Here is a 24782-nt window from a genome sequence, read left to right on the forward strand (position 1 = left end):
TATCGAAGCTAAGAAAATGAAAGAGGGTGGGGTTGAGGCTGGGGAAGAGTGGGCACCTCCAGGGACCCCCCAGACCACTTGGAGTTAGGCCTCGGCCCTTCAGATTCAAACCTGCCTGTGGGGGCTGCCCTGGGGGCCATGGGGACCGTCAGGAAATACCTGCACCGAAGGCTTCTTGTCTGTCTTCCCCAGGGAGCGGGTTCCTCTTTTCTTCAAGGAATGCTAGAAAGAAATTAAAACATACAAACAAAACAGAAAGCTCATGTGGGTGATGTGCATCATAGAGTAGTCAAGGTGCCTAGAGTTCCACTGAGGGCCCCCTCCTTGCCCAGCCTAGCCCAGCCACATCCAAGCCTTCACCAGCACCAACCAGTGAGCCAAAGGGGCCTTCTAGAACACCCAGCGGGACAGAAGCATGTGAAGAAAGGACCCTGATCACACCTGCCCAGGGTTCTCCCCCTGCCCCTGCACCCCTACATTAAGATCCAGTTGGCCTGGTCCAAGACCCAGAAATCTGGGTTTCTATTCTTCTGTGCCTTTCATTCTCTCACCAAAGACTTCCTGAGTACCTATTATGTGCCGGGTGCAACTAGGCGTAGAGAACACAGCAGTGATCAAGCCAGAGAGGGTACCCGGGGGAAGATGCTGTGCCACTCCAGCCAGATCCCCTGCCTCCTAAGAACTGGGGTGCGTGTTCCCCTAAACAAGACCTCAAAGATGAGTCCCCTCCCAGTGATGCCATTGGCTGAGGACAGCCACCTCATTCAAGGTCATGTGCCCTCCATAGGGGTGCCCACATGCAATGACTGGTCCATGCCTCCCTGCCTCAATTCAAAACAACTATAAGTAGCTTTCCCAGCTCCAGAGATCCCCACAGGATTAGCTGAGGCCACTGGTATAATTGCTCTGAAGATCCTTGGTGGCATTATTCCCAAGGGGCCTCTTCCATAAGCAGGCAAATCTTCATTTCAGGGGGAATCCTGTCCTCATAGACTTTAACTTGGAATGCATACTAATAAACAAAATGCAAAAAAAATAACTAAAATTAAAATTAAAAATGCATATGGGTAGAACACATCATAATTACACAGGAGGGACTGCTCAATTTTTCACTATTTAAATTGTAAGTTTTCATGCAAAATAACGCAATAATAATCATAATTCAGAAATCCAGAATTGATATGCAAAGAAATTGATTTTTTTTAGAAATGGATACTTTTAATTAGATAAGCAAATTATTTTTTTTTAACTTTTATTTATTTATGATAGTCACACAGAGAGAGAGAGAGAGAGGCAGAGACACAGGCAGAGGGAGAAGCAGGCTCCATGCACCGGGAGCCCGATGTGGGATTTGATCCCGGGTCTCCAGGATCGCGCCCTGGGCCAAAGGCAGGAGCTAAACCGCTGCGCCACCCAGGGATCCCTGATAAGCAAATTCTACATGAAAAAAACGTACCATAGGAAAGTAAAAGTATAAACAATACCGGGGAAAAAATTGCAGTTTATTGCACTGACAAAGGGTTAATATCCTAAATACATAAAGAGCTTCATAGGGATCCCTGGGTGGCGCAGCGGTTTGGCGCCTGCCTTTGGCCCAGGGCGCGATCCTGGAGACCCGGGATCGAGTCCCGCGTCGGGCTCCCGGTGCATGGAGCCTGCTTCTCCCTCTGCCTGTGTCTCTGCCTCTCTCTCTCTCTCTGTGACTATCATGAATAAATAAATAAAATCTTTAAAAAAAAAAAAAAAAAAGAGCTTCATAAAATAGAAAACAAAAGGCCAACAAACCTATATTAAAATGTCTTAGAGATATGAAAAACTGTTCACAGGAAAAGAAAGGTAAATGGCTTATAACCATAGGAAGATGTTCAACCCTATTCAAGATGGAGAAATGCAAATTAAAACTACACCCTGATACCATTTCTCACCTATCAGATTGGCAAAAATTCAATCATCTGACAATGCATTCTATTGCGGAAGTTATGGAGAAGCAGGAAAAGTCCTATATCACTGGGAAGAATGCAAAATGGCACAAGTCCTATGAAGGGAACTTAAGGAAAGGTTACTAATTTTTGTTAAGGTTAATCATTTTTACTAAAGTTTCTTGATGTTTAAAAAAGTCACTCAGGGCACGCCTGAGTGGCTCAGTTAGTTAAGCGATCCACTCTTGATTTCAGCTCAGGTAATGATCTCAGGGTCTGGGATCAGATCCTGCCACACCCCCTACCATGCACTTAGTGGGGAGTCTGCTTGAGATTCTCTCTCAGAAAAAAAATCCTTTTTAAATGAAAAAAAAAATAAATTTTAGAAGTCACTCAGTTAGATGCAAGAATCTGCTGAACACTCCTCCCATGAGAGGGGTGATTTATATTAGTAGTGCATAACTTAGGTTACTTTTGACTTTTCAAGCTCAACGAGTATTTTTTGAGGATGCTTCCAGGTGTTTGAATACATGCTTCCCCATCCCTCCACCTCTCACTCCCATCCCAGAAGGTGAGAACCACTGACTTAATCCAAGTCCCCACCTCGCTGAAGGTGGGAGAAATGTCCCACAGTAAATCCATAGTGACCTGGGACCAGTTCCTGACAGAGCTCTTGATACAGTTCCCAAGACTTGGAAGGAAAAAATATGCCCTTTGATGAGGGCCAGAGTGGAGGTAGCACAGTGGCTTTCTACCCAGAAGCACATCAGAATTACCTGGAGAAGTTAAATGAAAAATCCTGATGCTTCGGGTCCCAGATATTGTTGCAACTGGTCCAGGGTGGGTCCCAGGCATCAGTATTTTTAAATAGCTTCCCAGGTTAATTCTATTGCCTGGCCCTGGCTGGCACCAGAGAACCAGAGAAATGAACTCCAGCTGGGGTCTGAAGTCTATCTTGGAGCCCAATCAAATCCTAAAGAGACCTTTTGAAATGCAAATGTAGCAGGAAGACAGAGGCTGATATTTCAGACGCTGGGTGCCAAGAGCCGAGAGCCAGTATCTGAGAAGGGCTGATCTGGGATCTTTGAAAAGCGAAGGAGGAGGTAGGAAATGGGGTGATGCCACAGAACAGATCCCCCCACAAACAGCCCCTCCCACAAGTGGCGCCTGGGAAGCGGGTACTCAGAGGGACATCTGGGCATGGGCACGGAGTGAGGGGTGAGGTGGGGGTTCTGAGGAGAGGCTTGTGGATCTGGGTCGGCTTATCACAAGCTATGTGGGAGGGGCTGTGGCCTCAGCTGGAAGCTGACTCTGGCAACCCCACAACACAGAGTTTAGGATCCTGGGCAAACACCTTCCTCTCCCTAAATTGAGTCTCTTCAGGTGACTACAGCCTCTTCAAGTACTGCGGACTCCCTGGAGGGAGGAAATGGGGTGACAGGAAAGGGGGCCAGCGCACTAAGAGGTCCCAGCTACCACCTATAAAGGAATGAAATCATATAAAGTCTAACCCTATTAAAAAACACGGAGGGGGAGCACCAGGGTGGCTCAGTGAGGGTCTGCCTTTGGCTCAGGTCATGATCCTGGGGTCCTGGGATGGAGTCCTGCATTGGGCTCCCTGCAGAGAGCCTGCTTCTCCCTCTACCTATGGTCTCTGCCTCTCTCTCTCTGTCTCTCATGAATAAATAAATATTAGAAAAAAAAATGAAGTACTCATAGTTGATACAACATGTGTGTATGATGGGAACATCATGCTACGTGAAAGAAGCCAGTCACAAAAGACCACACAATATATGATATCATTTACATGAAATGTCCATAATAGGCAAATCCATAATGGTGGAAAGTAGATTAGTGGCCACTGGGGGGCGGGTGGGTGACTGCTGATGGGTTTGGGGTTTCTTGTTGGGGTGAAGCAACTGTTCAGGGCCAAGAAAGTGGTGAAGGTTGTACAACTCTGAATATTCTGCAAAACCACTGAACTATATACTTTAAAAAGACAAGCATTATCATAGGTGAATTATATTTCAATAAAGCTGTTATTTAAAAAAAAAACCTAGAGCATGTTACCATTGTTACAAAAATAAGGGATGTGTGTGCATGCACACACACAGGATGGGAAAAGCCTGAAGAATATACAGCAGGCTGTTTACAATGAATATGCAGCAAACTCACACTTGGCCCTCTTCTTCCCCCACATTTTTTGGGGGCGGGAGAGGGACATAGTCCTCCAGCTTTTTCTTTAAATGTTTTTTGGGGGGCTCCTGGGGGGCTCAGTTGAGCATTTGCTTTCAGCTCAAGTCATGACCCCAGGGTCCTGGGATGGAACCCTGCATTTGGGCTCCCCACTCAGTGGTGAGTCTGTGTCTCCCTCTCCTGCTGCCGCTCCCCTTACTTGTTCTCTCTCTCTGTCAAATAAATAAAATCTTTAAAGTTTTTTTTTATTACAAAGTATTTTTTTTATTTTTTTATTTTTTTATTTTTTTTCATTGTTTCTTTTTTTTAATAAATTAATTTTTTATTGGTGTTCACTTTACCAACATACAGAATAACACCCAGTGCTCATCCCATCAAGTGTCTCCCTCAGTGCCCGTCACCCATTCACCCCCACCCCCCGCCCTCCTCCCCTCCCACCACCCCTAACTCTTTAAAATAAATATACAAAAATATTCTCACTGTAAATCTACATAACGCTAACAAACCAGAAGCCCCCCTAGCCATTTTCTTCCCTAACCCGAGGATGACCACAGCTGACAGCTAGCTGGAGCTCCTTCTCAACCTCTGGGTCTGTGTTTAAAATACTGAAATAGATGGTGCTCTTTTAGACTTTTTTTCCTTCCTATGTTTACTTGACTCTGTGATCTTTGATTTTTATAATAAGCACCTTAGTCAGAAGGAAACCCCAAACATCTAGCATTTTTAAGAAGTCTGTGTTCCTCCTACATTATTCTGCATGTTACAGAAACCATGGATACAATATAATCCCATCTTTATTTTCTAAAAATACAAAGAGAAATACACATTGTATGAACAGAGAGGAAGGCCTAAAAAGATAGAAACCAACCTGCTAACCATGGGTTAAGCTGAGTCAGGAGCAAAACTGAGAGAGATAGTTAAGAGAGGCTTCCTTCTTCTATTTTATATAGGTTTACTATTTCTTTTCTTTTTTTTTTTTTTTTTAAGATTTTATTCATTCATTCATGAGAAACACAGAGAGACAGAGAGAGAGACAGAGAGAGAGAGAGAGAGAGGCAGAGAAACAGGCAGAGGGAGAAGCAGGCTCCATGCAGGGAGCCCGACATGGGACTAGATCCCGGGTCTCCAGGATCGTGCCCTGGGCTGAAGGCAGGCGCCAAACCAATGAGCCACCTGGGCTGCCCAGGTTTATTATTTCTATTATTTTTTGGATAACACATTCACATTGTTCAAACTTCAAAAAACCACTAAAGATGGTAGGTAGGCAAAATGGGTGAAGGGGACTGAGAGACACAGGCCTCCATTACGGAATGAATAGATCTCGAGGATGAAAGGTACAGCATGGGGAATACAGTCAATGGTATTATAATAGGGTTGCACAGTAACAGCTGGTAGCTACACTTGTGAGCACAGCATAATGTGCTGTGACTTGTTGAATCACCATGTTGTACACCTGAAACTAATGTAATGTTGTGTGTCAACTATACTTCAAAAAAAAAAAAATCACAAAAGGAATACAATGAATCCAAGTCACCAGTTTTCCTGCCAGAGGCAACCCATACAACTAGAGTCTGATGTAGCCATCCTTAGTGGTAGTCTAGACCTAACATTTGTGTGCCTTTTTTTCTTTTTTTAAAGATTTTATTTATTTATTCATGAGAGACAATAGAGAGGTAGAGACATAGGCAAAGGGAAAAGCAGGCTTCCAGGAGGGAGCCTGATTTGGGACTCAATCCCAGGACCCCGGGATCACGACCTGAGCCAAAGGCAGATGCTCAACCACTAAGACACCCAGGTGCCCCTATTTATGTGCTTTTGTAATAATATTTTTGCTTCACTGAGCTTATGTTAGGGGAAAAAATGCATATATACATTTCTTTTTTTTTTAAGAGTTTATTTATTCATGAGAGACACACAAAGAGAGAGAGAGAGAGGCAGAGACATAGGCAGAGGGAGAAGCAGGCTCCCTGTGTACAGCCCAATGTGGGACTCAATCCCAGGACCCCAGGATCACAACCTGAGCCAAAGGCAGAGAGTCAACCACTGAGCCACCCAGATGTCCCTATACAAATGCATTTCAATATGTGTATGCATAAAATAGGAAAATGTACTGCAAATATATGCCCCTCCCACCCAAATAATAATTTGGTAATTACTCAGAGTAATTCCCTCTAAATAGTGGATTACAGGAGTGCCTGGGTGGCCCAGTTGGTTGAGCATCTACCTTGGGCTCAGGTCATGATCACAGGGTCCTGGGATCAAGCCCCACATTGGGCTCCCTCCTCAACAGGAAGCTTGTTTTCCCTCTCCCCGCCTGCTTATGCTCTTTCTCGCTATCTCTCTCTTTCTCTCTCAAATAAATAAAATCTTTATAAATAAATAGTAGATTACAGATGAATTTTTCCTCCTTATGACTCACTTGTACTTTCTACTAGTCTTTCTCTATTAAGATATATAACCTGTTGGGGGGAGGGGGAAAATCATAATGAGATGTTTTTAATATGCTTTTCCAAGAAAACTCACTGGACACCTTTCCAAGTGGCAGAGAATAAGCTCTGGGTGGCATGAATCTTATTAGGAAGGGAGGGCAGTGGACAGAGAAGAGGGGCCAGAGCCGCAAACCCTTTCAAGACCAGAGTAACTCCAGCCTTTTCCGGGGGGAATTGACCCTTCCTGCCACCTCATCTAAGCCATGTGGGCTCCCACACTACTCTTTGGCTCTGGAGGGAAAACAAGGCAGGCTCACAGAGCACAGAGACTTCCTCCTCTCTGCAGGGCAGCAGCTGGCCAGGCGGCCTGGGGGGCTATGGTGCCCCTCCAGGGAGCCAGGGCCTGTCAGAGCCCCTTTGTGGAGGCCCCAGGGGCAGATGTTCTGGCCCCAGGCCTCTGGAGAGTGGGAAGGAAGGGGCAAGGGAGGACAGTCCCAGGCACCAACAAGAATGCCGGTTGCTAGGTGACGGACCCCAAGGGCACATTCTTTGGCTTGGCACACATTAGGGGCTTCTCCACCTACCAGCAACTCACAAGGCTACCTTTGAGCAGCCAGGGTGGTGCCTCTAAGCATCCTTGGTCTACCGGCTTCTAGTAGGAGCATGAGCTCTGTCCTTTGTCCTTCTCCAGAAAACTAGTAGATTGTGTCCAGCATGCACAGAAAGGCTGCCTGAGACCAGCTCCGGAGGGGCCCCCAGCTCTCTAACACGTTGCCTGCTTCCATGCTGCCAGGAAACAAAGATCAACCTTCAAGGAATAAAGTGAACCTTCTGCCAAAACAGCTGGGCAGATTTTCACCAAATATGGAAGGGATATTTGAAAGGGTCTCACTGAAAACACAGACTGTGCTATGTGTACAAAATTGACTCTAGAGGGGACCTGGGGTGCATCTCAAAGACTGCAGCATTATTCCTCCAGAGCAGCTGAAGCAGCTAGAGGCTGAGTGGCTCCAGGCTGGGGGAGACACCCTCTGGGGGAGGAAGCAAAAACTGGTTTAGACGTGAGCCCCAAAGCAGAAGTTGCCAGGACACACAGCACCAATTGCAGGCATCGATTTCCAATGTAACTGCTCCTTCCAGGGACAAGGGTAGCTTATAGAGACAGTGCTTTGCTAAGTAGGCAAAAGAAACGAATCTCTTTAAAGTAAATGCTACTCTGGACCCACAGCCATGTAGGAGTTGTAAGGGAAACGAGGATAATCAGTATTCACCGAGCACACTTTACCTGCTTGTCTCTGAGAAGTAGGGATTCATATTCCTGTTCTACCTTTTTAAAGATTTTATTTATTTATTCATGAAAGACACACAGAGAGAGGCAGAGACAGAGGCAGAGGGAGAAGCAAGCTCCATGCAGGGAGCCCGATGTGGGACTCGATGCCGAGACCACGGGATCACACCCTGAGCTGAAGGTAGATGCTCAACCATTGAGCCACCCAGGTGTCCCATATTCCTGTTTTATAAATGAACAAACTGAGCCCTGGAGTAGTTATACAATTTGTCCAGCATTACAAGTAAGTAAGTGGCAAAGCCAGAATTCAAACTCAGGCCCATATGACCCCAAATTCAAGTTTGCCCTGCATCACATAGACCACTACCCAGCTGCATCAGATGACACCACCAGCAGAATCAAGATTTGAACCTAGGTGATCTAATGTCATGGTCAGTACCCATCAGAGCAGAAAGCAGGACAAAAAGCCTGTGCCAGAGACAGAGATACTCAGCTCCTTTGGAGGTTTTGAAAACAGGTAGGGCCCTAGGAAGGTACCTGGATAGGGCATGGAGGGTGGGGCAATACCCACCAGCCAGTGTGACTTTGGGAGATAGAGTCCTGGGTTAGAATCCCATCTTGGTCTTTTCCCCAGTCCCATCCATATGAAGCAGGCCACTCATTGGTATACACACAAGAGAACTGAAAACATATCTTCATACAAAACCTGTACTCAAATGTTCATAGCAGCATTATTACACTAGTCAAAACGTGGAAACAATCCAAATGTCCATCAACTGATGAGGGGACAAACAAAATGTACATCCATACACTGGATTATTATTTGACCACAAAAAGGAAAGAAGTACTGACACATACATGTCAACACAGATGAACCTTAAAGTCATGATGCTGCGTGAAAGAAGCCAGTCACAAAAAAATCACATATTGCATGATTCCATTTGTATGAAATGTCCAGAACAGGCAAATCCACAGAGTGGAGATTAGCAGTTGCGGGGAGCTGGAGGGCAGGGGGCACAGGAAGGGACCACTGGCAGGTACGGGGTTTCTTTTGGGGACAATGGAAATATTCTAGACTTAGATCATAGTGACAGATATACAACATTATGAATATATCAAAAACCATGAAATTTGACATTTTAAAATGGTGAATTTTATAGTATGTGAATCATATCACAGTTAAACTATTGTCAAAAAGAATGCCACCTGTAAAATGAAGATAACAACACTAGGTATGTAGGGAAGCTGCTGGTTTCACAACAGGAGGAGGTACATAAAATGCCTGGTGCGGTGCCTGGTACAGAGCAAGCACTCACACACAGCAGCTATATTCTAATACATCACATCAACACTCGTATTGGCTTTCTGCCTAAAATACAAGAACGGGGGAATGATACTGAACAAGGGGGAGGCTGGTGTTACGATTCTTGAGCTGCAACCCAGCTGGGCAACAGTGCCACTGCAAAGTGCAGCTAGGGCTGGCCACCCTCCCTTCTCTGGGGGGGGGGGGGGGGGGGCGGAGAGTGATCTCCATGGCAACCACATCAGCTCAGGCCAGGGGCTCCTGTTCCCAGCTGGGTGACAGTATCGCCACAGCAACCTGTCAGGATGGCAAAGGCAGATGTAGATGAGACTCCAGCAGCTCTTGCAAAATTGCTAAGGGACCCTCATCTCCATGGAAACCATGTCAGGAAGGAGGTGGGGGTGGGGGGAGAAGGCAATCAGCAAATAAACACAGGGCCATGCCCCCTTGCCCAGATCCTGAGACACCAAAGAGCATGCCAGGGAGGGCCAGATGTGCCTTGTTGACATTGCCTTCAAAGGGGAAGTGAACCAGTATTTCTGGAGCACCTACTGTGTGCCTGGCACCACACAGGGCTCTTTACATGCTTGACTACATTTCAAATTTCACAAATAATCACCCCCTCTCCAAAACCCACCTTACTACAGCATTAATTAAAAGAATACAAAGCAGGACACCTGGGTGGCTCAGTGGTTGAGTGTCTGCCTTTGGCTCAGATCATGATCCCGGGGTCCTGGGATGGAGTCCCAGGGGGAACCCATTGGGTTCCCCATGGGGAGCCTGCTTCTCCCTCTGCCTATGTCTCTGCCTCTCTCTGTGTGTCTCTCATGAATAAATAAATAAAATCTAAATAAAAAATAAAATAAAATAAAATAAAATAAAATAAAATAAAATAAAATAATAAAATAATAAAATAATAAAATAAAAAATAGCAAAGTCATTTCCCCTTGCTATTCCCACCGTCCCTCACTCCTTAGTTCAGTGGATTTTCCTCCAGACTTTTGCTAGGCATTTGCAGACATAAATGCCCCAAACCAAGTCTGTTCTGACGCTCTTTCGAAATAATTAGTGGGATCACACAATATGTGTGTGTGTGTGTGTGCGCGCGCGCACATGGCGCACATGCGCACCCATGTAGCCCTCTTTTTTTTTGTTAAAGACCTCTCTGCATCAGTACTTATATATCTACCTTATTCTTTTTTTTAAATTGTGCTGAAGTACACATATGAAATTTACCATTTCTAGTCATTTTCGAGTACACATTTCAGTGGCATTAAGTGCATTCACTTTGTCAAGAAACCACTATTCATCTCTAGAACTTTTTTATTATCCTAAACTGAAACTCTCTACCCCCTGAATACCAATCCCCCACTCCCTCCTCTGTCCAGCACCTGGTTACCTCTATCCTACTCTCTGTTTCTATAATTTGACTACCCTAACTAGCTCCTACAAGTGGAATCATATAATACTAGTCTATTGATGGCTGGCTTATCTCACTTTGCACCACGGCTTCAAGGTTCACCCATGATGTAGCAGGTGTCAGAATTTCAGTCCTTCTTGAGGCTTACCGAGAGTCCACTGTATGTATGTATATTCACTGATGTACATTTGGTATGCTTCTACCTTTTGCCTATTGTGAATACTGCTGCTAGGAACACAGGGGTACAAATATCTGTTCATGTCCCTGCTTTCAATTCTTTTGGGCATACATCCCAAGGTGGATTTGCTAGCTCCTATAATAATTGCATGTATAATTTGTTCAGGAATTGCCATACTACTTTATTCTTTGTAACTCCTTCATAGTGTTCTATGGTTACCCAATTTTCGTGCTGGTCATAAACTCATGAGCTGGGTACTGTTATTATCCCAATGTCACAGATGGAGAAACTGAGACTTAGAGAGGACTTGGCTTCAGGGCTTCAGCCATATCTCTGTCAAGGAAGGGTGGGGGAACTCAAGCAGGCTGTCTCTTTCTGAGCCTCAGCTTCCTCTCCTCTACAATAGAAACATGCTGAGTTGGGGCGCCTAGGTGGCTCAGTCGGTTAAGTGTCCGACTCATGATTTTGGCTCAGGTCATGATCTCAGGGTCCTAAGACTGAGTTGCGTGTCAGGCTCTGCACTCAGCAGGAAGTCTGCTCTCTCCCTCTTCCTCTGCCCCCAATCCTGCTCACATGCTCTCTCTCAAATAAATAAATCTTTAAAAAGAAAGAAAGAAAAAAAAAAAAAAAGAAAGAAAGAGGGACGCCTGGGTGGCTCAGCAGTTGAGCATCTGCCTTTGGCTCAGAGCATGATCCTGGAGTCCCAGGATTGAGTCCTGGGATCAAGTCCCACATTGGGCTTCCTGCATGGAGCCTGCTTCTCCCTCTGCCTGTGTCTGCCTCTCTCTCTCTCTCTGTGTCTCTCATGAATAAATAAATAAAATCTTTAAAAAAAAAGAAAAGGAGGGGAGGGAGGGAAGGAGGGAAGAAGGAAGGAAGGAAAGACACTAAGCTCCAGGGTACTCTCTGAAACTCTCCCCTTTTCACTATCAAGGGTGACAGCAATGAGATGTGTGAAGATGGTTCCCTGTGTTGTCGGCCAGGCCAAGGCGGGGTGGGGGTGGGGGGGCTGCCTGACAGGGCCCCACAGCAGCCCTCAGCAGCAAATGCCCCCAGTCTCTGCAATGAGATGCTGTTAGCACAACAGAGCAACACGCCCAGGAGGGAGGACACTGAAGGGCTGTTCTGGCCTCAGGGCTGTGGTGTCTCAGTCCTGGAACACTGGCATGCCTGCCCTCGGGGAAGGTAAGGAGTGCCCTAGAACAATGTACAATCCTAGGATACCCTCGTGAGCAGCCAGAGAGCTGAGACCCAGCTGTGCCTCTATGATCAGGAGCTACCCAAGGCCATCAGGAACACAGATCCCTGAATTCTAGAGGATTCCAGCCCCTAGGGGTCACCTAGGGAAGGCTTTCAAGAGGCATTCTGCAGAGCCCACTGGGCTCTGTGAAACCTTGAGGACATCCCTCCTTCTCTCAGGGGCTATTTCCTCATTCATAAAATGGGTACAATCACAACCTCACTGGGCCTCTATGAAAATTGTTGAGATAAAGTATCTAGCATGGTACTTAACATGCTGCATGCCCAACATTTAGCAGAAGGCAGACAATACATACAAGGGGAAGAGCTCATATGAACAAAGACAGACAGGCCAGTGCCTGGGAAAGTGTCTAATGTCTTAAAATCTGTGTCGAGGTACTGGCCAGAGGCCCGGCCCCAGCACCGCCTTCATCCCAAATGGCAGCCCCTAAAGCATGTCTGCACAAGTTATCCCAGCTAGTCTTCTCAGTGACTCAGGGCATCGCTGTCCCATTCTGGAAGTGAGGAAACTGAGGCAGAGGGCCCCACAGGGGTCACTGTGGAATGCTTTCTCAGTTAATCCCCCCAACAGTTGCAGTTCTTTGGCAGATGACTGTCTCCTTCATTAACTTGTAGACTCTTGGTGGACAGGAGTCTTTCACTCACCACTGTGCCCTCCGAGTCCAGCACACAGTGTACACAGTGGGCGCTCAGGAAATGTGTGCAGGAGGAATGAATGCATGAATAAGACAGCTCTGCCAGGGAGGCATGACCGTGCAAACACAGCGCTTCCGAGCCCCTGGCCAGGTGGGGCTGGCACACACCCACCTGCCTTGGCCTGGCCCTGCAGAGATGGACCGGCCCTCACCTCTCTCGGCCGTTCCAACTCCGTCTGCAGCACTTGCTTGGCCAGCTCGGTCTCGATAAGCCGCTGCCGAAGCTCCTCGTTCTCCTCCTCCAGCCGTGCCCGTTTCTTCTCCACTGTCTCCAGCTCCTTATGCAGCCGCACAGAGATGTCCTTAGAGACCTGGGCAAGGGTGGGTGATGAGATTGGTAAGCAAGGGTGGGTGATGATCCACTTAGGCTACAGAGCAACCTCCCCCAGCAGACTGTGTCTCTCCTCACCCCTGCTTAGCAGATGAGGAAACTGAGGCACAAAGAAGTCAGTAAAGGGTAGTGGTCACACAGCCAGGAAATGGCAGAAGCAAAACCCAAACCCAGACACCCAGTGCTCCCAATGTCTGTGTCCGAGTTCAGTCTCCCCAGGAAGCTAGAAAGGCCCTGCCAGTTTTTAACAAGGCTTTTTCAATTACCTGGGGCATTCTGTGCTTTTGAGTCTCACGAGAGCCTGCGGCAGGGCCAGAGAGGCTCATTTTAAAAGTAGGGAAGTGAGCTGGAGTTGAAACCAGAGCAAGATGGTGGCCCTAGGGCCATCTGAATCACATTGCTGCCAGTGTCCAGCCCGTGACCCTGGGCAAATCATTTCCTCACTCTGTCCCTCAGTCTCCTTAACTGCAAAAAGGGTGCAGTGGTAGCAGCAGCCTCATGGGCCCAACAGGAGGACTGAATCAGCTTTGCACAAAAAATCTCGGCCCTGGGCCAGCACAATGAGTCCTGGGGAGTGGTGATGCCGAAGCTCAGAGAGGGGCAGGACTTGCTAGAGGTCGTGGTGTGACCCCGAGGCTGGTTTCCAATTGTCTGGGATATAAAACATGCTCTAAATGACAAAGGCTGGGCATGTGTCCAAGTCATCCATACAGAAAGGAACTAACAGAGCTGCAAACACCAATCCTGGTTCCAGGGATCTGCAGCAAAAGCACCCCATTTCCTCGAGGACAGCCTGGAGATCCAACACCAGGAAAGGGGGCATCCGGGGATGAGGAAGGCCCTTCTGAGCTGGTAAATCACCACTATCCCTGAGTGGTCCAGGCACTATCAGTTGTTGAATACCTACTGTGTGCCAGATTCATTCATCTTCACCCCAATTCTGTCTGAGGCTTACAGAATAAGTGACTTGACTTGGGGTCATGCAAAGCCAGTATGAGTTGAGCTGGGAGAAGCCCCTGGGATTTGCCTGAGGGGCCAGTGTGGCCAGGGCTCTGGAGGGGCACGAGGGCTTTGCCAGCAAGAGGTATGTGAGGGGCAGAAAGCCCAACGCCCCATGCCTGCCAGTCTTGGAAACAACCGTTGCACCTCCTCCATTCCGGAAGGGAAGAGGGCCCTCCCTGGCTCTGCCCTCTGCCTGGGCCCAGGCCCAGCTCAGCACGGACCCGTTGGCAGTATGAGAGACAGGCCAGGAAAAACAACAGCCAGAAAGGAAATTCAGCACTGCCTCCCCCTGCCTCTGTTGTCCACCGTGGCTCTCTGTCCCTGGAGGTCCCCAAGGGCAACCAGAATCGTGCCTTGTCCACAAAGTGGGATGAGCGACACCTCAATATCAGAACAAGGACTTGGCACGTGGGGAAAACCAGACTGAGTCTGATTCTAGCACTGGATGTGTGTGTGACCCCCACAGCAAGTTTATTTATGGATTCGGTGTCGGCGTGGTCATTGGTAAATGGAATGGATACAGCCTACTCCCAGGTGCTGCTGTGAGGATTAAATGACACAATCCTTGGGCTGGTGGCTAGATCATCAAGAAATAGAACTTTTTTTTTTTTTTTTAAGAAATATAACTTTTTAATGCACTGTCAGGATCACTGCTTCACCTCTGTGCACTTGGCTATGGTTCCCAGTCTGAGGCTACCAGGTCACCCAGAAAGCCCCTGTCCTGATCAATACTCCATTCACTCATTCATTCATTCATTCATTCATCCTGCTTAGCCGTGGGGGCAGGAGTCATGGGCCAGAATGCTGAAGACCCCGGACCATGCCTGGGTTCCTTCATATCCCTGTGTCCCAGCAGCAGCACACACTCTAGCACACCCTAATGCCGAGTAAATGCTGGAGAGCAAACAAATTCAAGGTTCCAAAAAGTGAAAAGGGAGGGAGATAAAAGAATGACTGCAATATGGGGAGCTGCACCTACCCTAACTAGATTAGGGACGCGCCCCTCAACCACCCAGCCCACCCACTGTCCACAGAGGGCTGTGTCCTCGACTGATGTGAGGGCTCAGCAGCAGGTGGCTTCTCCCCTTGGGGCCAGCTCCTCTCCATCTGAGGGGTTGCTCCACCTACCGCGGCCTCAACTTGGGAGGCGACACTCCCCACCAAGAAATCATGATCCATGTGGATTCCCGGATCCTCTTGGGTTCATAAATGACTCTGTGACTTCATCCGTTCCAGGAGTCTGGACACTCCTTCCATCCCATTCTCCACAGGATCTCCTTCCCCAACTGTCCCCGACCCCCAAGGGTTGCTGTGTCAAGAACGCTCAACCCCAGGCAGCTGACGGGATTCCAGCGAGAACAAAAGAGCCCTTAATTTCAGATCCCACAGAACCCCGCGCCCCCAGTGGAGGCCCACAGGAGCAAAGAGCACAGTAGCCTGGAAGGCAGGAGTCTGGTGGCCTCAGCCTGTCCTTTCCTCTCTCTGAGCCTCAGTGGTCCTGCGTGCCCTCGCCTCTCACAGGTGATTTATAGAATCAGCTGTCACTTCCTAACACCATGTGCCTTTCATCCCCTTGGGAAGGGCTTGATTAATGCCATTCTGAGGTGTGAAGAGGAAAGGTCACTTCCCCAAGGTCACACGGCTAGGCAGCTACAGAACCAAGGGTTGAAATCCTGTGGGTCAACTCTAGAGTTCTGCTCTCCACCTAACCCTGTTGTTGGCCCAAAGCCTGAAGACATTATATTATTATCAGCACTAAAAGTATTAATAACGGGGCACCTGGGTGGCTCAGTGGTTGGGTGTCTGCCTTCCGTTCAGGTCATGATCCCAGAGTCCTGGGATGGAGTTCTGCATCGGGCTCCCTGCAGGAAGCCTGCTTCTCCCTCTGCCTATATCTCTGTCTTTCTCTGTGTGTCTCTCAAGAATAAAAAGAATAAATAAGTAAAATCTTAAATAATAATAATAATAATAATAATAATAATAATAATAATAAGCCTAGCAGTGGGTTCACTACGTCAGATGCTCACAGGGCCCCACCTGCTTGTCTCATTTCATGCTTTTATGGTCCTCCCAACTACTCCCAGGGCTAGGGGACTGAGATACTATGGGAGGTGAAGCAGCTGCAGCTTCCGGACACCAGGGCAAATCCCCAAAGCACAAACAATGCACTCAGCCATGAGGTCACTGTTTACAGCACTGAGGCCTGTCTCTTGCCAAATGCAACCAGCAACCTCCAGGCCACAGCCCCCCTGCTCATCGGGCTTCTCAGCTCATGGGCCTCCCTGTCACTGTCACTCCGAATCCTCAGGGAGGGGGAAATGGGTGGTGGGGCCTGGGAATCTGCATTGAGAATAAGCACTGCAGGGGATTTTTATCCACACAAGCGGGTTGAGATTCTGGCCCCCCCTGCCCTGGTCTTGCCCCAGCCACTTGCCATACTAGTGCCTTATAAGTTCTTCTCCCAAACAGTAACACCACAATCAACATTTGCTCCTTTGCTGGGTGAACACTCCACACCAGATTTCATGGCCACCCCACTTTTACTTGAACTATTTCATTTTATCCTCACAAAAATCTCTACAGGTAAAAACTAGTTTTATCTCCATTTACTGAGGCTCAGAGCTGTGAGGGAGCTTAGCAAAGGCCACACACCAAGCAAGTGGGAGAGCAGGTCTTTGCAGCGCCGTCTCCCTGCCTTCCTTGTGCTGGGCAATGTTCCCCCTGAGGCTCTGTGGGGCCTGTGAGCCATGAGGGCCACAGACAGAGACAGCCTGAGGAGGGGTGGATACCAAAGTTTCATTTATGGCACCTCCACCAATAACCAACCTCCTCGACAAAACCACTGGAACTGCAAAAGCCCTAGAGATTTGGCTGCTCTAAGCCCCATATTTAACAGAAGAAGAAACTGGGGAACCTGGGTGGCTCAGTGGTTGAGGGTCTGCCTTTGGCTCAGGTCATGATCCCAGGGTCCTGGGATCAAGTCCATCAGGATCCCCACAGGAAGCCTGCTTCTCCCTCTGCCTATATCTCTGCCTCTCTCTGTGTGTCTTGTGAGTAAGTAAATAAAATCTTTAAAAATAGTAATAATTGGCTATCCTTTACAAAAAAAAAAGGAGAAACTGAGGCCCCAAGCAGTGGCCCAATGTCAGTCTGGGCACGAGCCAAGGAGCTAGCAGAACAAGTCAGAGAGTCCCCAGGGATACCCAGATCTGGGGTCCCCTCCCCAGCTGGGCCATCAAGCCCTCCCAGGAAATACCACAACTCTGAGAACCCCTAAAGTGCCTGAGAACAAGCCTAGCACGCCGGGCAGAGTGCAGTGGCCAGAGGCATCCAGCCAGGGCCTGAAGAGATGAGCTCAGCACTCCAGCTGCAGGGGCAGGGAGAAGAGGGAGAGAAGGGGGCAAGGTGGATGCTGATTGGCCAGTTCAAATCCCAACAGAAGGGGCGGCTTCCCTGTGCTTGGAGCAAAGAGACCACCCCCCTCCCACCCATACACCAGCTGCTCTCCGCTCCTCCCAGGGAGGCGCAGGCGAGCTGGCCCAGTCGGTCCTCCTCCCCCGCTTATCTCTCTAAGGCTGATTCTGGTGTGAAGGCCGCAGATCTCCAACCACCCAGGCCCCAATTCTGCTCGGTCTGAGCTCCCGGGGCTCCTCACCCCACCTCCCTCTAATCTAGGGCCTGGGGTTTGAATACCTGTATAACCATTTATCCAGAGGGCTGCCTTGTCAGGGAGCTTTGGCCCTGGGGGTACACTCTTTCTGAGCTCAGTGTTCTCATCTGCACAGCAGACGTAATCCCAGGGTGCACACAAAAGACATGGGAAATGTGAGCCTGCCTATGGCTCCCGGTTTACCCCCCGGCCCCCAGGCCCTTACAGAGAGCAATCTCTCCCTCTGCATTCCTCCTCTCCACACCTGGCTCAGGCCCCCTCCTCCTTCAGGTCACCCCTGCAGGAAGAGCCCCCTAGAGCCCTCAGGGCTGCACCTCCATCCCCAGCTCCAACATCCTCCTGCTCACACTGGGCCCCACCAAGATCTCAGCCCTCAGCCCAGGGCACACAGACAAGAAAGAGGTCTGTTCTTCTAGAGGCCCCTCCTGTCAGCCTCCAGCTCATCAGCAGGAAGGGGAGGTCAGATACGGGAGGCTGATAAGCCTGCACTGTACCAAGTACATACCAAGTGTCATGTGACCTTGCATAGGCACTTCCTTTCTCTAAGCCTCACTTTCCTCATCCAGAAAATGGGACTAATAATAACAGCTACAGTTTTGAGTGTTTACACAAACACTCTCTTCTAACCCTCATAGAACCCTGTGAGGCAAGGGCTGCTATGATACTCATTTTACAGATGAGGAAACTGAAATTTAGGTGACATGCTCAAAATCACCAAATTTAATAAATTATAAAAAAAATTTAAAAAACAAAGAAACCTCCACAGATAGTGAGTGTAGTGAGTGCAGGGACAACTCAGAGCCCAGCATGTGGTTGACACTCGGAGTGGCTGCCTTTAGTAGGATTCACATTTATGATATCCCTTTGGAGCCCCCATGGGAAATGGGTCATCAGCTCACGATGGATCCCCCCTTTACAGATGAGGAAGCTGAGGCCCAGAGAGATAGGGTAACTTGCTCAAGGACACACAAGAAGCAAGGTGTGGGCTGACCCAGGCTCGGCCGGGGCTTGGGGAAGGCCCAGAGCTTACCTTGACATCCTGCTCCAGTCCACGGATGAGCTCCCCATCCACCTGGCCAGTCTGCGCAGCACGGAGGCTGCGGCGCTCAGCCTTGCGCAGCCGGTACTGCAGGATGCGGCATGTCTTGCTGGCCTGGTCTAGCTGCTGCCGCAGCTCCTGCAACTGGTACACATCCTCCTCCATGTAGACGTCCCGCATCTCCAGCATCTCAGCCCGCAGCTCCTCGATCTCGTCCTGCAGGGGGAAGGGGATGGTCAGGTCACTGGGCCCTGTGGCAGTGGCCTGTAGGTCTGGCGGCAGACCACACCCAACACTCTCCTAGGCCCCTTGGAGGCCTGGGTGTGGGAGGACCCCGAAAGACATCTAGGTCCTCATTCTCAGAACCTGTGAATGTGTTACCTTACATGGCAAAAGGGACTTTGCAAAGGAGATGAAGCTAAGGATCTCGAGGTGGGGAGATTTTCCTAAATTATATCTGGGCAGCCCAATGTAATCATGAGGGCAGGCAAGGAGAGCAAAGTGGGAAAGGTGACATGATGACAAAGACAGAGGTCAAAAAAAAAAAAAAAAAAAAAAAAAAAAGACAGAGGTCAGAGAGACACGTTCTGGAGATGGAGGAAGGGCCACAAAGCGGGGAATACAGGCTGCCTGCTGGAAAAGGGGCTAGATCCTCCCCCGGAGCCTGGCTGTGTGGCCTGGCCAACAGAGCTCTGCTAACACCTTGATTTTCAGACTTCCAACCTCCAGAACTGTCAGATAATAATCTGGGATGGTTTTAAGCCACTCAATCTGTGGAATTTGTTGCAGCAGTAATAGGAAACTAACGACTCTGGGGAAGCAGGACAGGCTCATTCAACAAGCATCCATGGGTACCAACTATGTGCCAGACCCTGTGCCAGGCACAGGGGTGGAAAGGGACAGCACAGACCCTTCTGCATGGAACCCCAGATCACACTGGTGAGACACATGATAAACCAACAAATTAAAAATCCAAATAAGGGTAGCCTGGGTGGTTCAGTGGTTTAGTTTAGCGCCGCCTTCAGCCTGAGGCATGATCCTGTAGGGCTCCCCGCAGGGAGCCTGCTTCTCTCTCTGCCTGTGTTTCTGCCTCTTTCTGTGTCTCTCATGAATAAATAAATAAATAAAATCTTTAAAAATAAATAAATAAATAAAAATCCAAATAAGAGTCAAGAAACAAAACCCCACACTGAGGTAATATGCTAGACTGATGACAAAAGGCCATGTCCAAGGACATGGTCAGGGTGGCCAGCTCCATAGAAGGGACATTAGAGCTGAGGGAAGAAGGAACAGCCATGCAGGCAGACAGAAAGGGAGAGGTGACTCTAGGCAGAAGGTCTGCCTAAAGTGTGTGCAAAGGCTCAGAGACAGGTCAGAGCTCAATGTGTCAGAAGTCAGCAAGGTGGCCCGCGTAGCAAGAGGAGGGTGGGCTGAGGCTGGGCAAACACACAGGGGTCAGTCATCTAAGGCCGTGGAAGGCCAAGTAAAGAGTTTGGGTTTTAAGCGGAGGGTGTTGGGGGGATGATCTCACTTCCTCAAGGCAGCTTCTGACCACCCGTCATCAGCTCCCAGATGTCCCTCACTTCCCCTTTGTCACCACGAGCACGTCTGAATTCTCTATCTAATCGTTTGTCTTCCCTTTAGTGTGAGTATCTGGGGGGGCTGCCCCACGTCTACCCTGCTCCCTGCTGCATCCTCCCACACCCAGCACAGGCCTAGCACCCCACAGGCTCCCAACAAACATTAATTGAATGAATGAATGCACGTCCAGTTATGCAAACAACCACAAAAAAGACACACCAACCTGAAACCATCATTGGACAGAATGTAAAGGGATGAATGAGGGAACCCAGCAGGATAATTATGATGTCTAATAACAAATGTGGAAACTGAGTCACAAATAGAAATATCTACTCTTAAGTAAGATTGTACACTAAAAAGAGAAACTGAGTCACAGGGGAGGAATGATCTGCCAAAGGCATCCCTGAGGAGCCAGAGAAAGCCGCCAAGGGCAGTACTGATGAGCGCAAGGCAGGGGTAGGTCGGAGAAGCAAAAAAACAACTGCAAGTCCCAGGGAGAAGCCACCATCCAGACAGTGTGTTCACTAGCCTCTGCACCTTCCTTTCCCCAAAGAAAGTGGGTGGCTCCCTCTGGGGGCATGGCCTGGGGTTGCCCAGAGCCCCCCAGAGACTGGGTGGGTCAGTTTAATTCAGGAGCCGTGTTAGGAAACAGGCCAGTTCTCAGTGTGAAAGCTCACCTGTCTGTTTGATTCCTGTGGACTATTTCTCACATGGACAGAAGATGAAGAGGGAAGGAACAGGTATCTGATTCTCCCAACGACAGATACCGTCTGGTTCCCACCATCAACCCTAGGACTTAATCCCCACTTGCCACCACAGGCTCCCCCCTAGGGATGGCTTCAGCAATGTGGATGGCACTGCCTACACCAGCTGCTGAAGAAGAGTCACCTCGCCAGGACCCCGCCTCCACCTCCATCCCAATACACACACAGACTCATGGCCACCATGCCAAGTGGACAGAACTAAAAGTGGAAAAAGAAGAAGTGAGACAGTCAATGATCACACCAGTCAAAAGAAATGAGGAAGTGAAGAGTCCACATACCATTTCATCTGGTGGATTAAGGAAGCATAAAGGAAAGGGCACGCAGGAAGTATGGGCCAGTCGGCTAAACCCAAATTAAGCCAGCCTCCAGAGGCGCCTGTGTTCAAATCCCCACAGTGCTATGGACTAGCATCACACTTATTCTCACTGCAGTCTCGTTGACAGGTGACAGGGAGGATATGGTGGTCTGAGTGGACCTGAAGCTCAGGATGATCCAAGGAGAAAGGCAGGGAACATACAAGCTCCTAGTGTTGGGCTACATTAATAGATGTATGACATTTAAGTCACGAGAGGTGATATCTCTCAACAGAGGACTGTATCCAGAGCACTAAAGTCAATTTGGACTCACATTTATTTATTTATTTATCTTTAGTTTTAAATAACTGATTTTTCTATTTAGAAAAGTAAATCATGATCATAGAGACAGTTTTGAAAATACAGAAAACCGGGCAGCCCCGGTGGCCCAGCGGTTTAGTGCCACCTTCAGCCCGGGGCGTGATCCTAGAGACCTGGGATTGAGTCCCACGTCAGGTTCCCTGCATGGAGCCTGCTTCTCCCTCTGCCTGTGTCTCTGCCCCCCTCTCTCTCTGTGTCTGTCATGAATAAATAAAACCTTAAAAAAAAATACAGAAAACCTAAATCAGTCATAATTCCTCCCCCTGGTCCTAAGTCACACTGGCTCTCGAAGCGTGGTCCCTGGACCAGCAGCGTATAACCAACCATCACTGGGGAACTTATCAGAAATTTTGCCGCCTCAATCGATACCCACTGAATCAGAAACTCTGGGGGTTGGCTACCCAAGTGACTCTAAGTCGAGGGGTTTCCGGAAGGAAAACTTCTTCCTAAAAGGGCAAGAGCCATCTGTGGCAGTACCACAAGACCAGGGCAGAGACTCAGAGCAGAGACTCAATAAGCGTCTATTGAATAAGTGAATGAATAAATGATCTTTCTCACATGAGCAGCTGTCTCCCCAGGGTCTGCCCTGGACCACAGTCAGTTTCTGAAAATGCAGGATGTTGCATTCATGCCAGCTCCATCTCTCCATGGGGCAAAGGGGGGCCCAGGCCCATGGGGGCTTGTCCCAGCTGCAGGCAGAATGCGGGTCAGCCCCTCCTGGCACGGCCCACGTAGGAGGACCAGACCACAAAGGCAGGCTTGTGGCCCCGCACGGGCTGGGTTGGCTGCACTAAGGCCAGCAGAAGCCAGTGAATGCAGAATTTAGGTGGGCACCAAGCTTTCAGGCCTGGGGTGAGGCCGGGGAAAGGGGCTGCTAGGACATTGTGGGGGGACCTGGGAGGGCAGGACCCTGCATCACTCCAGAGATTCTGAGACCTCACAGAGCCTTCCATGGCTGCTCAGTCCTCCAGTCCCAGCCCCTGGCCCTAAAAAGCCCTCAGGTGACAGTGTCACCCAACTAACAGAGCTGGTAGAGAGGGAGGGGAGCCCAGGCTTCCCTGCTCCTTCACAGTTCACGGGCCTCAGTGCTTTCCCTCCCAGACCCCCCGACCATGTACATGTAGCAGGGAAGGGAACAAACCACTGGACTCCATGGGCAAAAGGTGGTTGGCCGCCAACACTGGTGGGAGGACCCCAAACTTTATTCTCCCCTGCAGATAGGGAAAGGCCAACAGTGCCCACCTCAGAGGCTGGGGGCCCTGATTCTCAGCCTCACAGTTGGAAGGGTCAGCCTAAAGAAGCCGGGGAACGGTGTTCAGACCAGGCACGGCCTGCCAGCCCCCCAACGGCCATCCATCACCTCTGGCTGCTTCTTCAAGCTGACTGTCTCTTCCCCTTGAAGCTTACCCTGATTGTTTAACATGGACTGAGAAGTGGGGTGCAGGGAGGGATTGAGAATAGGAACGGGGCACCCTGCTACCAGAGTAGTCTTTTTTTTTTTTTTAAGGATTTTATTTATTTATTTATAAAAGACACAGAGAAAAAGAGGCATAGATATAGGCAGAGGAAGAAGCAGGCTTCCTGTGGGGAGCCCGATATAGGACTTGAATCAAGGACCCCGGGGGATCCCTGGGTGGCACAGCGGTTTAGCACCTGCCTTTGGCCCAGGGCGCGATCCTGGAGACCCGGGATCGAATCCCACGTCGGGCTCCCGGTGCATGGAGCTGCTTCTCCCTCTGCCTGTGTCTCTGCCTCTCTCTCTCTGTGTGTGTGACTATCATAAATAAATAAAAATTAAAAAAAAAAAAAAAAAGGACCCCGGGATCATGACCTGAGCCGAAGTCAGATGCTCAACCACTGAGCCACTCAGGCGCCCCATGTCCCCTTTTTTGCAGACAAGAAAACTGAGGCTCACAAGTGTCCTAGAGCTGCCCAAGCAAGAGAGAATGGTGGAGCTGGAATCCAGACAGGCCCATAACCATGTTCCACAATCAGGTTTGCTTGGGCTAGTCCCTCTGCTGGAATAGCCTTTGACTAACTCCTAATTTATGTCATCCTTCCAGAGCATTCCCTCCTCCCCTCTCCTCCCCTCCTCCTCTGAACTCTGTTCCTCTCTGTGCTGACAATGTTAGGTTGCATTTGCCTATTTTCAAGTCTGTCTTCCCCAAGAGCTGGGAGAAGGGCAGATGACAGGTCAGCCTCATGTCTGGTCCCCGGCACTGCCAGGACCAGCCCTCGTCCCTGTTTATAGGAGGATTAATGATCAGCAGGATGAGCTGACTTCTGCCCTATCCAGTCTCTCTCTCCACAGACCAAGGGTGGGCAGGCTCTCCAGATCCCAGCCCTAGGCCAGCTGCAAAGGGTCAGGGAGAGCCTGGACAGGGTCTCCCTACTCAGGGAACTCCTGCTCACCCACCCACTCCCTGCCCACAAAGTGTATCTCTGTCCATCCCCCTACACACCCTCCCGACAATCCATGAGGTCCTGCAGGAAGCAGCCTCTCAGAGGCAGACCTGCTCCCCAAAACGGATTAGTTCTCAGGAATCCTGGAGGAATTGGCCAGGAAGAGTCTCTTGGTCCATTCTGGGCCAGAGGGCCAAACATGAGTTCACACGACCGCTAATAATAGCGAGACCTTGCACGGCAGCACGGGGCTTCACAGTTTACAAAGACATTCCATCTGAATCATCTCATGGGTCGTCACAGAAACCCCATGGACAGGCAGGACAAGAATCACCACCTCTGTTCTAGGGATGAAGAACTGCAGAGTAGCACAGGACTTCAGACTCTTGTCCGCACCAGAATTCAGGGAGCCCATGAACTAGGATGGTAAAAAAAGCACACCTTTATTTTCACTAATCTCTAACTAAGGATTAACATTTCTTTCTTTTTTTTTTTTTTATTTATTTATGATAGTCACAGAGAGAGAGAGAGAGAGGCAGAGACACAGGCAGAGGGAGAAGCAGGCTCCATGCACCGGGAGCCTGATGTGGGATTCGATCCCGGGTCTCCAGGATCGCGCCCTGGGCCAAA

The 24782-nt window shown here is 49.2% G+C and overlaps 1 protein-coding gene across 2 annotated transcripts in view; it reads right to left on the minus strand.

Moving 5' to 3' along the window:
- SOGA1 (suppressor of glucose, autophagy associated 1) overlaps positions 1–24782 on the minus strand; it is a 76422-nt gene that overhangs the window by 34805 nt on the left and 16835 nt on the right. For both annotated transcript variants that reach the window (XM_038572214.1, XM_038572213.1), the window contains exons 2-4: positions 18722–18946; positions 12841–12999; positions 160–222 (exon numbers count right to left, since the gene is read on the minus strand). In XM_038572214.1, coding sequence (XP_038428142.1) covers positions 160–222; positions 12841–12999; positions 18722–18946 — 447 coding nt within the window. The remainder of the gene's footprint in view (positions 1–159; positions 223–12840; positions 13000–18721; positions 18947–24782) is intronic.

This window comes from Canis lupus, chromosome 24, assembly GCF_011100685.1.
Source record: "Canis lupus familiaris isolate Mischka breed German Shepherd chromosome 24, alternate assembly UU_Cfam_GSD_1.0, whole genome shotgun sequence".
Lineage (NCBI taxonomy): Eukaryota > Metazoa > Chordata > Mammalia > Carnivora > Canidae > Canis > Canis lupus.